Consider the following 13969-nt stretch of genomic DNA (forward strand, 5'->3'; position numbering starts at 1 on the left):
TAAGCCCCCTGAACAGTGTTCCTCGTACCGACCAATATCTCTCCTTAATGTGGATGCCAAACTCTTGGCCAAAGTGCTGGCTGGACGACTGAACACTGTGATCACCGCATTGGTCCATGCAGATCAGTCTGGCTTTATGCCGGGCAGGGGAACCGATATTAATATCCGTCGCCTCCTCACCCATCTCTCTAGGGCAGGTGGGGACGGTACGGGGGTTGTGGCCTCCTTAGACGCCGAGAAGGCTTTCGACTCGGTCGAGTGGCGCTACCTCTGGGCCGTCCTCCGTAAATTTGGGTTTGGCCCCCGTTTTATTGGGTGGGTTCAGATGCTATACCGCAATCCTACAGCCCGGATACGCACCAATAACTCGCTGTCATCATCTTTTCCTCTGTCTAGGGGTACCAGACAGGGCTGCCCACTTTCCCCTGGTCTGTTTGCGCTAGCCATGGAGCCCATGGCGGCTCGCATCAGATCTGACCCCTCAGTGGAGGGGATTAGGATAGGTGTGGTCGTGGATAAAATATCCCTTTATGCCGATGACACCCTCCTTTTCCTCAAGGATACTTCCTCCCTCCCACCCGCGCTCCAGATAGTGGATGTCTTCGGCTCCTTTTCGGGCATTAAGGTTAATTGGGAGAAATCACTCCTCTTCTCACTACACGCGTCGGGCCCTCACCCGCCGACGGGCACCCCCCTAAACTGGACACCTGAATTTAAATATCTGGGAGTAAGGATCGGGACTCCGCTGTCCTCATACTATGAGCTGAACCTCCAACCACTGCTGAAAAACTTTTCGCAGAAATGTACAACCTGGAGGACTCTCCCCCTTTCACCGGTGGGTAGAGTAAATCTGATTAAGATGGTATATTTGCCTAAATTTCTTTACTTCTTTCGAAATTCCCCTCTGATTCCCCCCGCCGCGCTTTTTGCCAAGATTAAAAGCATAATATCCTCCTTTATCTGGAATGGGGGGCCCCCGCGGCTGGCTGTCTCCACCCTTCAGCTTCCCATAGATCGGGGGGGATTGTCCCTACCGGACTTCCAGGTTTACTTCTGGGCGGCTGTCCTGGTGACGGTCAGGTGGTGGTTCTCCCAACCCCGCGATAACCCGGCAGTGACTCTGGAAGCAGCTATAATGGGGTCGTATGCCTCCCTTAGTAATGTGGTGTTCAGGGGGGCGAGGTCCCACCCTGGCATCACAGACTTGATGCGTACAACCATTACGGTATGGCACAGGGCTAGGACCCGTTTTGGCTCCCCCGAGAAGTTCTCACCTCACATCCCCCTGTGGGGTAATCCTAATCTGCCGCACATGAATTCAGTTCCGGATCCACAGGTCTGGGCGGGAAAGGGTATAGTGAAACTGAGGCACATTGTTAGGGGGGGTAGGTTGCGCTCTTTCTCCGATCTCCAGGACGCCTATTCATTACCGGGATGGATGCTGTTCCGATATTATCAGCTACGACATGCCTATGGGAAACAGTTCCCACCACTTCTCACGATGGAATCAGACTCTGTGGAGGGGTTTCTTAACGCCAAGGTCATAGACAAGCCCCTGTCCTCCTTGTATCTCCGCTTGTCCATAGCTCCTACAAAGAAACTTGAAAAAACTTTGGAAAAATGGAAGATGGACATTCCTGATCTGTCAGAGGACGAATGGGAGACATGTGTCTCTTCCTTCGTTACAACTATGATTTCGGCTAGAGACCGATTTATGCAGGTCAAATTCCTCCACAGGGCCTACTTCACCCCGAAACGGTTGACAATTATGAATCCTAACGTCCCGGTGGCCTGCCCCAGATGTAATCTAGGGGCTGCATCCTTCTTTCACATGGTCTGGTCCTGCCCCCGCCTTGGAGGTTATTGGTCGGGAGTGGCTGACGCCCTTGACCGGATTACCGATCTGGGCCTGGGAGCTAGCCCTAAATCAATGCTGCTGAATGTCTTCGGCCCTGGGGTGCGGGGTAAATACACAAAATTATTCCTCGGGTATGCTACTTTTTATGCCCGTAGGGAGATATTCCTCCACTGGAAGAGTGCTGCACCTCCCACGGTGTCCTCATGGTGCTCGGTATTGAACTCGGTGCTGCCACTGTACAAGATCACCTTTGCTAATCGAAACTGTCCTACTAAATTTGATAAGATATGGTCGGGGTGGATAGATGCCTGGGGCACAGAGTTTACTGGGGACAGTGATGGAAATGGCCCTCTGTTATGATTTCCTAGAAGCTATATGCTGTATGTTCAAGGTGTGTTTGACTGCTCGGATGAGGTCCTTCCCCCCCCCTTTCCCTCCCCCCCTTCTCCTCACCCCCCTGTTATACACTCCTCCTGCTTCCCCCCCCCCCCCTCCGGAACCTCCTTTAGGTAACCTTGCTGTGATTTCGTGCTCCCAAATTGGTATCTCATTGTATGGGTGTATGCTAGCCTGTCACCGCCTCTCCTCTGTTCATACCAGCAACACATTTAACTGGTGAAATTCTGAGTAATGCTTTCTCTGTGACTAACTGTGCTTCTGCATCGCTTGTATTGTAAAAATTTGAATAAACATTTTTCTTGTGAAAAAAAAGTATGGCCGTCGTTCTCGCGTCGAAATTTGCATTTTTTTTTTTGGCGTAAGTCGTCCGTGAATAGGGATGGACGTAACTCAGGTCTAAGTTAAAAAATGACGTCGTTGCGACGTCATTTAGCGCAATGCACGGCGGGAAATTTAGGAACGACGCATGCGCATTTCATTCGGCGCGGGGACGCGCTTCATTTAAATGAAACCCGCCCCCAACCTGCCCAATTTGAAATACACCGCCAGAAATACACTACGCCGCCGTAACTTACGGCGCGAACTCGCTGAGGATTCGAAAATGCGCCAGGTAAGGTACGGTGGCGTAGTGGATCTCTGATACGCTGCGCCAATGTATTTCTTTCTGGATCTGGCCCTATAACTTTTGCGCAAACCAATCAATATACGATTATTGCGATTTTTTTTTACCAAAAATATGTAGAAGAATACGTATCGGCCTAAGCTGAGGAACATTTTTTTTTTTTTTTTTTTTTTTATTTATATTTATTAAATCAAAAATTAAAAAATAGTGTTTTTTTTTTAAAATTGTCGCTCTTCTTTTGTTTATAGCGCAAAAAATAAAAACCGCAGAGATGATCAAATACCACCAAACGAAAGCTCTATTTGTGGTGGTGGGGGGGGGGGGAACCTAAAGATTTTGTTTGGGTACAGTGTTGCATGACCGCGCAATTGTCATTCAAAGTGCAAAAGCGCTGAAAACTAAAAATTGGTCTGGGCAGGAAGGGGGTGAAAATGCCCTGTATTGAAGGGGTTAAATGCCTACCTCCCTCCTCACTCACTTTTCCTTTGTTTCCCAGCTATTTTGTGCAGCAAATAAAGCAAGTACCTGCTGCTTCAGGGTGTAACTCATTCCCCTTCCTCCCACATGACAGTGCTGGTGCTTGGTTATTTGCCTAGAACAGGGGTCTCCAAACTATGGCCCTCCAGTTGTTCAGGAACTACAGACGAAATTCTCACCGCTCCAGATGACCCCCGTAAACAATCAAGGGCTGTTGAACCGCCAGGGTGCTGGCAATGCTGATGATAGCAAAAATAAAAAGGACAAAAACTGGACAGCCGCACTCCAAAAATTTCTTAAAAAGAGATGTCTTTTATTTTTCAACTGTGCATACAGTCACTGCAAGCCAACAAATACAGTATGGCCAACGCGTTTCGCACTGGCAGTCAGTGCTTAGTCATGGCTTTGTTCAGGAACTACAATTCCCATCATGCCAAGTCTTGTCTGTGAATGTCAGAGTTTTACAATGCTTCATGGAAAGAGTAGTTCCACAACAGCTGGAGGGCCATAGTTTGGAGATCCCTGGCCTAGAACTAGAACATGGGAATAGGGAGGGTCATCAGCTCTGTGTAAGCTCTGATAAGACTGAACTGGAGCTTACACAGTGCTTCTTCTGCTTGGTTTTAGTGGATGAATGCAGCAGTGAGGGAGCAAAGAAAATATGAATGTATTGTTGAGGAACGGGTATTAAAGTGAACCCGTCCCCAGCCCCATCCCCTCTTCCCAATTCCTTACATTGCCATTGATAAGGATGGCATGAGGCACAGAGAAAATGTTACATTTCCATTGCCTGTACTGGCTAAACCAATCCCCATCAGACCCCAACTGACTGCAAATACATCCTCGTAACCAGATGCATGGATCCCCCTCGTTTACTGCAGGAAAATAAAGGTTCTGTTGGCCCCCTAGACATCTACCAGGTCATAGTAGCCTATCTAGGTAGCCTTAGGGATGAATGGATGGATGCTTTTTTACTTTCTCTGTGTTAAACTTTATGAACTCCGTCCCATCTGCAATACCAGCTAAGAAGATACAGAAAACCCATAGAATAGCAAAGACATGCTAGCTTTGGAACCAAGGTCATCATTTTAGGTCACACGAGTGCACCCATAGAATGATCGCTACTTACCCAGAATGCTTTGCAGAGAGCGTTGACTGGTGCTGGAAACAATCCCACTGGAGGGAGAGGTGACGGAGCTGGAGGGAGAGGAGAGAGCACTCCCTTCCTGAAGAATATAAAAAGACAGGATAAGATATAAGCTAACAAGGACAGGAAAAAAGGGAAGGCGCAAACCCCTAGTGCATTACCCGAGTAAAAATAAAATATTTATTAAAATGAAAGGAAGCCAATAAAATGCATACTCACAAGTGTACCAAGGTGTACAGAATGTAAATGAAAGGATAACATGAGTTAGAAAATACAAGTGCTTCTAAAACCTCACATGGAGCACGCCGACACCTACCGGGGGGCGCACCCCCTTCTTTAGAGCTGTGCTGACCAGCACCTTTAAATGCCTAGGCCCAGATTCTCAAAGGGCTTACGACGGCGCAGCGCCATGTACGCCGTCGTAAATCCTAATTTGGGCCGTCGTATCTAAGCGACTGATTCTTAGAATCAGTTACGCATAGATATCCATTAGATCCGACAGGCGCAAGTCTCTTACGCCGTCGGATCTTAACTGCAATTTTTTTTTTGCCCGCTAGGTGGCGCTTCTGTCGATTTCCCCGTCAAGTATGCAAATTAGCAAGATACGCGAAATCCCGAACGTACGCGCGGCCAAAGCACTAAAGTTACGACGTTTACGTTAGGCTTTTCCCGGCGTAAAGTTGCCCCTGGGTCTATGAGGCGCAGCCAATGTTAAGTATGGCCGTCGTTCCCGCGTTGAAATTTATAAATTTACGTTGTTTGCGTAAGTCGTCCGTGAATGGTGCTGGACGTAATTTACGTCCACGTCAAAACCAATGACGTCCTTGCGACGTCATTTAGAGCATGGCACATCGGGATATTTTAGGGACGGTGCATGCGCAGTTCGTTAGAATTCCGCCGGGTGATTTACGTTACGCCGCCGCAACTTTACACGCAAGTGCTTTGTGAATAAAGCACTTGCCTGAAAAACTTGCAGCGGCGTAACGTAAATCAGATACGTTACGCCCATCCATTTTTACGCCAATCTACGAGAATCTGGGCCCTAGTGTTTAAATACAGCAATCCATACCAAAATCCACCCCCAACGAAACAGGAAGGCCGGAGCAATTATTTTGTATTGCTTAATATGACAACAGTGATCAGCACCAGACACACAACACAGCTTTGTGAACTAATGCTTACTGCTATAGTTCTGGTATTCTGACATGTTTCAGGCACTGGGAGCTGGAAGGGGAGTTAAACAGGCGGGCTAATAGAGTGAGGGGGGCACAACATATTGTTAGCATTGTGCTAAAGCTTACTTGTTGACCTTTGATTATGTTGGAGATGGGAAGGTGACAAAAATAAGCTTTATTTTGTTAAGAGTAGTGTCACCCTCCAGACAGTGAGGGGTTAGGGGTGTGTAAAACGCTATAGCTACAAGACCTACTATTTTGTCAGGAAAGTTTATATATATATATATATATATATATATATATATATATATATATATACACACACACACATACATGCCTCAGTACTCTGTGTTTAACTGTGTGATTGGAGTTGTGCTTCAAACGTATGAATAAATAACGTCTTTGACCAACTAGCAAGTATGTGTATAGCTGATCTATCTAATGTGAGGTTCTTATACTCACACTTTGCTCGGGGGATGCCAGTCTCTGCTCAGGGTGACCAGTCTTTTTCTCCTTTTTTGCAAGAGAGGAATTGGCTGATCTCTGGGATGGGTCTAAGGAGACCTTTTCCACCTGGAAATAAAAAGAAGAGACTGTCAAATTGCATATGTCTAGAGCAGGGATCCCCAAACTTTTTACTATAAAGGGGCCACATTGTATACTTTACATATATCCACTGGCTGAATATACTTAAATCTTTTTTTGCAATCAGCATGATATGATTCATAAAGAGAAAGAACTTTAGTAAAACATCGGGGTCTCCATCAGTGTCCGCCCTCACATCAGGGTCTCCGTCAGTGTTCACCTTACATCAGGGTCTCCGTCAATGTTCACCTTACATCAGGGTCTCCGTCAGTGTTCGCACTTACATCAGGGTCTCCGTCAGTGTTCGCACTTACATCAGGGTCTCCGTCAGTGTTCGCCCTTACATCAGGGTTTCCGTCAGTGTCCACCTTACGCCAGCGTCTCCACCAGCGTCTGCCCTTACATCAGGGTCTCTGTCAGTGTCCACCTTACACCAGAGTCTCCGCCAGCGTCTGCCCTTACACCAGGGTCTCCGTCAGTGTTCACCTTACATCAGGGTCTCCGTCATTGTTCGCCCTTACATCAGGGTTTCCGTCAGTGTCCACCTTACGCCAGCGTCTCCACCAGCGTCTGCCCTTACATCAGGGTCTCTGTCAGTGTCCACCTTACACCAGAGTCTCCGCCAGCGTCTGCCCTTACACCAGGGTCTCCGTCAATGTTCACCTTACATCAGGGTCTCCGTCAGTGTTCACCTTACATCAGGGTCTCCGTCAGTGTTCGCACTTACATCAGGGTCTCCGTCAGTGTTCGCACTTACATCAGGGTCTCCGTCAGTGTTCGCACTTACATCAGGGTCTCCGTCATTGTTCGCCCTTACATCAGGGTTTCCGTCAGTGTCCACCTTACGCCAGCGTCTCCACCAGCGTCTGCCCTTACATCAGGGTCTCTGTCAGTGTCCACCTTACACCAGAGTCTCCGCCAGCGTCTGCCCTTACACCAGGGTCTCCGTCAGTGTCCGCCCTCACATCAGGGTCTCCGTCAGTGTTCACCTTACATCAGGGTCTCCGTCAGTGTTCACCTTACACCAGAGTCTCCGCCAGCGTCTGCCCTTACACCAGGGTCTCTGTCAGTGTCCGCTCTTACATCAGGGTCTCTGTCAGTGTTCACCTTACATCAGGGTTTCCGTCAGTGTCCACCTTACACCAGAGTCTCCACCTTACACCAGAGTCTCGGCCAGCGTCTGCCCTTACATCAGGGTCTCCGTCAGTGTCCGCCCTTATATCAGGCTCTCCGTCAGTGTTCGCCCTTACATCAGGGTTTCCGCTAGTGTCCCCCTTACACCAGAGTCTCCGCCAGCGTCTGCCCTTACACCAGGGTCTCCGTCAGTGTCCGCCCTTACATCAGGGTCTCAGTCAGTGTCCGCCCTTACATCAGGGTCTCCGTCAGTGTCCGCCCTTACATCAGGGTCTCTGTCAGTGTCCGCCCTTACATCAGGGTCTCCGTCAGTGTCCGCCCTTACATCAGGGTCTCCGCCAGTGTCCCCCTTACACCAGAGTCTCCGCCAGCGTCTGCCCTTACACCAGGGTCTCCGTCAGTGTCCGCCCTTACATCAGGGTCTCCGTCAGTGTCCGCCCTTACATCAGGGTCTCCGTTAGTGTCCGCCCTTACATCAGGGTCTCCGTCAGTGTCCACCCTTACATCAGGGTCTCCGTCAGTGTCCGCCCTTACATCAGGGTCTCCGTCAGTGTCCGCCCTTACATCAGGGTCTCCGTCAGTTTCAATCAGATGTAGGTCTGGGCTCTTGCTGGTGAAACACTAGCTAGATCTACTTTATAGAGACATTTTTTGCCATGTGCTGTTCAGTAACTATTATCTGAGAGTGTACAATGTTCGCCACTTAAGAACAAAGAGGCTGATTTATAGGAACTGCAGCGCAAATTGCATTTGTTGTCTGGAAACACTGTATTCTGAATGGGCAAAGAACATATTAACATTTTACTGGCTGCAATCATAAAGTCACCTCACCCTTACTCCACTTTTTAAGTAATGGATATTCTCTACTGATGTGTCCACAATTATTGCTCTAGTGTGCAGTGCCACTTACCTGCTGATTGACTCCTGACCACCAGCTCTGGGCAGTGTGCGCCGCTGTGCCTCCAGTCGTGTCAGGAAAAAGGTCAAGTGGGAGTTCCTGTACTGCCTACAGGGCACAGAGGGAACAACAGAGTGTCAGAGGACAAGATGGGAGACAGAAATATAGTGTGTCAGGTGACCACTAAAGGCCAGACACAAAAGTTGCCTGGTGCAATAGTACATAGTCCAATTCCCTAGGGAAAATTTTCATATTTCTTCAGAATAAAATTCAAAGCATTGATAAAAGGTGATCCTGCTGAGTTAAAGACAGTGCTACAACTATGAGTACATGGGCTGTGCAATTACGTAGTCTGGGTTAATCTCTCCAAAAGCAGCTACGGGTACAGGTATATATGCAGCTGCTCTACCTATTATTCATTCACATCAGTCCTTGCCCCCAAAGAGCTTGCAATCTATCCTATATGCACACTGTAACGGAAAGGCCCGTGGGACCCAGAAGCTCTCCTGTTTCAGCTTCCCCGATGCCTCTTATGTGTGTCTCTAAGAAGGGCACAAGGAGAATGAGAACCCCACTATGATCTGTGCTAGTCAGATTTAATGCGGTATATATTGTATATATATTGTGTGTTGGCTGTAATGTACTATACAGCTTGCTTAATTAGCTCATGTAAATTAGGTCAGGACCCGGAGACCGGGTGTCTGCTAAAAGATGTATTGAGGAAGATGTGTATTGGAAGAGCTCATTAGGTAAACATTGTGTGATGTTGTGGGTGGAGTTGGGTCATTGTTCATTTGGTTACTGCAGTATTTTTTTTGTGTATATAAGAGCCTGCTTTCTCAATAAAGATTGTCAGACCTGCTTGAACGTCATACAGAGCTGTGTCGCGTATTATTCTATGGGTCCCGTTTACCTGACTGTGGTGTGTCGGTAGCTGCCTTGTGTTCGGGAATGGAATACCCTAAACGGCTTTAACCCCTGTCCCATTAGGGGTGCCGTTACTCACACATATTAAGGACAAGTTAGACACACAATTAACCTACCAGTATATCTTTGGAGAGTGTGAAGAATCTGTAGTAGCTGGAGGAAACCCATGCAAGCACAGGAATAACATGCAAATTCAATGCAGATAGTGCTGTGGCCAGGATTTAACCCGAGGACCCACCTTTGTGTGTAATCAGCTCTGCTTGGTTCATTCTCCATAATATAAAGTGAATAAAGATCAACAGGAGGAGTTTGATCCTCTCGTAAGGATCAATTAAGAAACTCACATGCAGAAATCTCACCAACAGAACCCCCAAATAATATATAAAATGGTCAGGTAGTTAAACTCCCCAGCATCTAACAAATACTGAAATATTAGCTTTGGTGGCTGACATTTAAAAACTGGCTTCTAATCCCGTGGAAAATCATGTGTGGCAGTGAGGAGAGAGTATTATCCCTGTGTATGAAGCAGACTATAACAGTGGTCGGTGGGGAGAAACGGGGGGGGGGGGGGGGTTGTTAGTGAACCCGTGGCTTTGAATCAAATGGGCAAAGTGTAGATCCATTTTAAAGCTGGCCAAAAACGGTTCAGTTTTTTTCATTCATTCTGAATTTTTTCATTTCATTCATTCTGAATGAAAAAAACTGAACCAATTTCCCCACATTTCGGGGTGGAGGAATCTGCCCTGCTGTGCTATTGTGACCTCACAGTGAGGGGCCTCCTCAGCTGTCAGAATACACTGATTAGTGTTGCATCCCATAGCCTGCAGTGCAGATCGACCGGCTTTTATCCGACAGGGCAGTTGAACAGAAGCTGATCGGCCCGGCTGATTTCCGTTCACTTGCAGTGACCGCACATGGATTGAAATTTGGCCAGTCCTTGCTGAGCTGGCCACATTTTGATCTATCTATGGCACAGGTGTCAAACACAAGGCCTGCGGGCCGAATTTCATGTGGCCCTCGCACCTCTCCTGCAACTGCCAGAGAGCTCCAGCCCCCCTCTGGTCCTCCTCCAGACCTTTACTTTCTGCTCTCAAGCAATGCATCCAGCTTCTTCCCAGCAGCAGCATAAAGTAAGTAGGGTGCACTGTAATGTAAGGGAGAGTGGGGGACTCAATTTCTGATGGTGGGGTGGCTCTTGACATCTAATGTAAGGGGAGGAGATACGCTGGACATCTAATCTTACAGATACAACCGGTGTAGTGTCACAGTTTGCTGCCTATCCTAGAATGCTGCGGAAGTCACGTGGCGGGCAACTGCGCATGCGCGATGCGTTCCAAACGCAAGTGCGATGCGTTCCAATGGATTTTCGACAGTGCACACCAACGAAGCCGTCATTCAGGGCGACGTGGATTTAGAGGAAAGTGGCCAGTCGGCCTCACGTCCTTGCTTCGCTCGGACGGCTCGCTCCGCTCGCTCGGCCTCCTGGCTCTTTTTTTAACATCCTCCAATCCACGGGGATGTTAAGGAAAGAGCCTGGATGCTGACCGAGGTTTCACTGGTGTGTACTGCCGTGAATCCATTGGAACGCATCGCATTTGGAACGCATCGCGCATGCGCAGTTGGCCGCCACGTGACTTCCGGAGCGTTCTAGGATAGGCAGCAAACTGTGACAATACACCGGCCCTTTGGAGGGAAATCATAATGCTGATGCTTCCCACCATGAAACTGAGTTTGACACCCCTGATCTATGGCCACCATAAGTGCTGCAAAAGAAAAACAGATCACCAACCCTGTTGAGCTGTGTAAATCTCAGCATTGGCTAGTCAGAATTATGAATCCTTCCAATTGTGCATGTTATCTTAGCTGCACTGCCTAGAGCTCAGCTTTAAGCATTACCATGTGTATCATCCACCTACATATAACACACCACTCCTTTAGCTGAGCTGGATGTCATTGCACAGTATTCACCAGGAACCCATCAGCTAGTGGTAGCTGATTATATACTATAGTAGTCTTGTTCTCCAACAAAGCTGTCCTTCACATATATCATGAGCCCTGCCATCCAACATTTCCTTAGTGACGTTGACACCTCTGTATTTAAAAGGAAGTGAATGAAGAGCTTGAGATCATGGCAGGGGTCCAGAGCACATGCACAGCGTGGCAGTGTGATGGAGGAACATAGTGGTACTGAATGTGATGTGTGGGGTGAAAGATATGAGAATTAAACACAGGTCAGGCAATGCATATATTACAAATGCAGCACATTGCGTGTGCATAGAAAGAGCGTGACAGCCAGCGATACCTTGCGTGGAATGCTATAACTGATAGGAATGATGAACCTGTCGGTCAGCTGAAGGATGCGAAGAAGCTCACAGCTCATCACATCAAGGCAGAGCTTGGGGACCAGAGCCAATCCACGGGTCTTCTGTTCTGTGACACACTGAGAGACTAGAAGACACAGAGAATCGCCCAGTCACATAACTGACACATATACATGCTTGTACCTCCAAGAAAAAAAAAACTAAAATCGGAAACTTACGCTGCGCTAGAGACGGCGCTTCAGTATTGACCTCCATGCAGTACATTGTGCTTTCACCCTACAGAGGAAAAGGAGAGATCAAAAACAAACACAAGAGCCATGGACAATAACAAAAACCATGTCCTGAGCCACCAAAATCTACAGTGCCTTCAAAAAGTATTCATACCCCATGAAACTTTCCACATTTTGTCATGTTACAACCAAAAACGAATGTATTTTATTGGGATTTAATGCGATATTCAGCCCCCTTTACTCTGATACTCCCAACTAAAATCTAGTGGAACCAATTGCCTTCATAAGTCAACTAACTAGTAAATAGAGTCCACCTGTGTGTAATTTAATCTTAAGTCCAATGCTGCATCCACCTAGGTAAGTATGATTATGGGAAAAACCGGATTCCCATACTTCTCTTTTAATAAGAAAAACAGCCAAGAGGCCCATGGTAACTCTGGAGGAGCTGCAGAGATCCACAGCTCAGGTGGGGGAATCTGTCCACAGGACAACTATTAGCTGTGCACTCCACATATCTGGCCTTTATGGAAGAGTGACAAGAAGAAAGCCATTGTTGGAAGAAAGCCATAAGAAGTCCTGTTTGCAGTTTACGAGAAGCCATGTGGGGGACACAACAAACATGTAAGAAGGTGCTCTGGTCAGATGAGACCAAAATTGAACTTTTGGCCTAAAAGCAAAACACTATGAGCTAGATTCAGGTAGCTCGGCGCATCTTTTGGCCGGCGTAGCGCATCTCATATGCGCTACGCCGACGTAAAATAGGGAGCCCAGACCAGTATTCTCAAAGATCTGGCGCCGTACGTTGCGCCGGCGTAGTGTAAATAGGCTGGCGTAAGCCCGCCTAATTCAAAATAGGCAGGCAGGGGGCGTGCTTCATTTAAATTAGCCATGACCCCATGTAAATGAATGACCGTTCGTACGGCGCATGCGCGAGCATGCTCAGACTCACGTCGCATATACTCCCTAAGAAACGTGGGCTCAATGCTTTCGACGTGAACGTAACCTACGCACAGCCCCATTCACTTAACACTTACGTAAAATTTGACGGCTTTTCCTACGTCCATACCTTAACATTGGCTGCGCCTCATATAGCAGGGGTAACGTTACGCCGGACGTAAGCCTTACGTAAATGGCGTAGCGGGCGCAAGTACGTTCGTGAATCTGCGTATCTAGCTCATTTACATATTCTAAGCGTAAATCTACGGAAGCGCCCCTAGTGGCCAGCGTAAATATGCACCCTAGATACGACAGCGTACTAAGACTTACGTCGGTCGGATGAAGCAGGAATTCAGGCGTATCTAGTTCCCTGAATAGCGCGCATAGATACGACGGCGCAACTTTTAACTTACGCGGCGTATCAATAGATACGCCAGCGTAATTCGTACCTGAATCTAGCTCTATGTGTAGCGGAAAACTAACGCTGCACATCCCCCTGAACACACCATCCCCACTGTGAAACATGGTGGTGGCAGCATTATGTTGTGGCGATGCTTTTCTTCAGCAGGGACAGGAAAGCTGGTCAGAGTTGATGGGAAGATGAATGGAGCTAATACAGAGAAATCTTAGCAGTAAACCTGTTAGAGTCTGCTAAGGACTTGAGCGAAGGTTCACCTTCCAGCAGAACAACGACCCTAAACATACAGCCAGAGCTACAATGGAATGCTTTAGATCAAAGCATATTCATGTGTTAGAATGGACCAAAGTCCAGACCTAAATCCAATTGAGAATCTGTGGCAAGACTTGTAAATCGCTGTTCACAGACGCTCTCCATCCAATCTGACAGAGCTTGAGATATTTTGCAAAGAAGAATGGGCAGAAATGTCCCTCTTTAGATGTGCAAAGCTGGTAGAGACATCCCCAAAGAGACTTGCAGCTGTAATTGCAGAGAAAGGATGTTCTACAAAGTATTGACTCAGGGGGCGCTATACAAATGCACACCACACTTTTCACATATTTATTTGTAAAAAATGTTGAAAACCATTTATCATTTTCCTTCCACTTCACAATTATGTGCCACTTTGTGTTGGTCTATCAATCCCAATAAAACACATTTACATTTTTGGTTGTAACATGACAAAATGTGGAAAATGCCAAGGGGTATAAATACTTTTTCAAGCCACTGTAAAGTGAATTTGTGCTTGAAAGACTGACATATTGAACAATGCAAGCAGCAATTCCTCTAATGTTAGTGGTCAG

At 47.4% G+C, this 13969-nt stretch overlaps 1 protein-coding gene across 1 annotated transcript in view; it reads right to left on the reverse strand.

Moving 5' to 3' along the window:
• The window catches only part of LOC120943338 (coronin-7-like), a 268405-nt gene that overhangs the window by 36836 nt on the left and 217600 nt on the right, over positions 1-13969 (reverse strand). Inside the window, exons 11-15 of the mRNA XM_040356578.1 lie at positions 11762-11819; positions 11525-11670; positions 8308-8403; positions 6141-6251; positions 4486-4582 (exon numbers count right to left, since the gene is read on the reverse strand). Coding sequence (XP_040212512.1) covers positions 4486-4582; positions 6141-6251; positions 8308-8403; positions 11525-11670; positions 11762-11819 — 508 coding nt within the window. The remainder of the gene's footprint in view (positions 1-4485; positions 4583-6140; positions 6252-8307; positions 8404-11524; positions 11671-11761; positions 11820-13969) is intronic.

The sequence above is a fragment of the Rana temporaria genome, chromosome 6, assembly GCF_905171775.1.
Source record: "Rana temporaria chromosome 6, aRanTem1.1, whole genome shotgun sequence".
Lineage (NCBI taxonomy): Eukaryota > Metazoa > Chordata > Amphibia > Anura > Ranidae > Rana > Rana temporaria.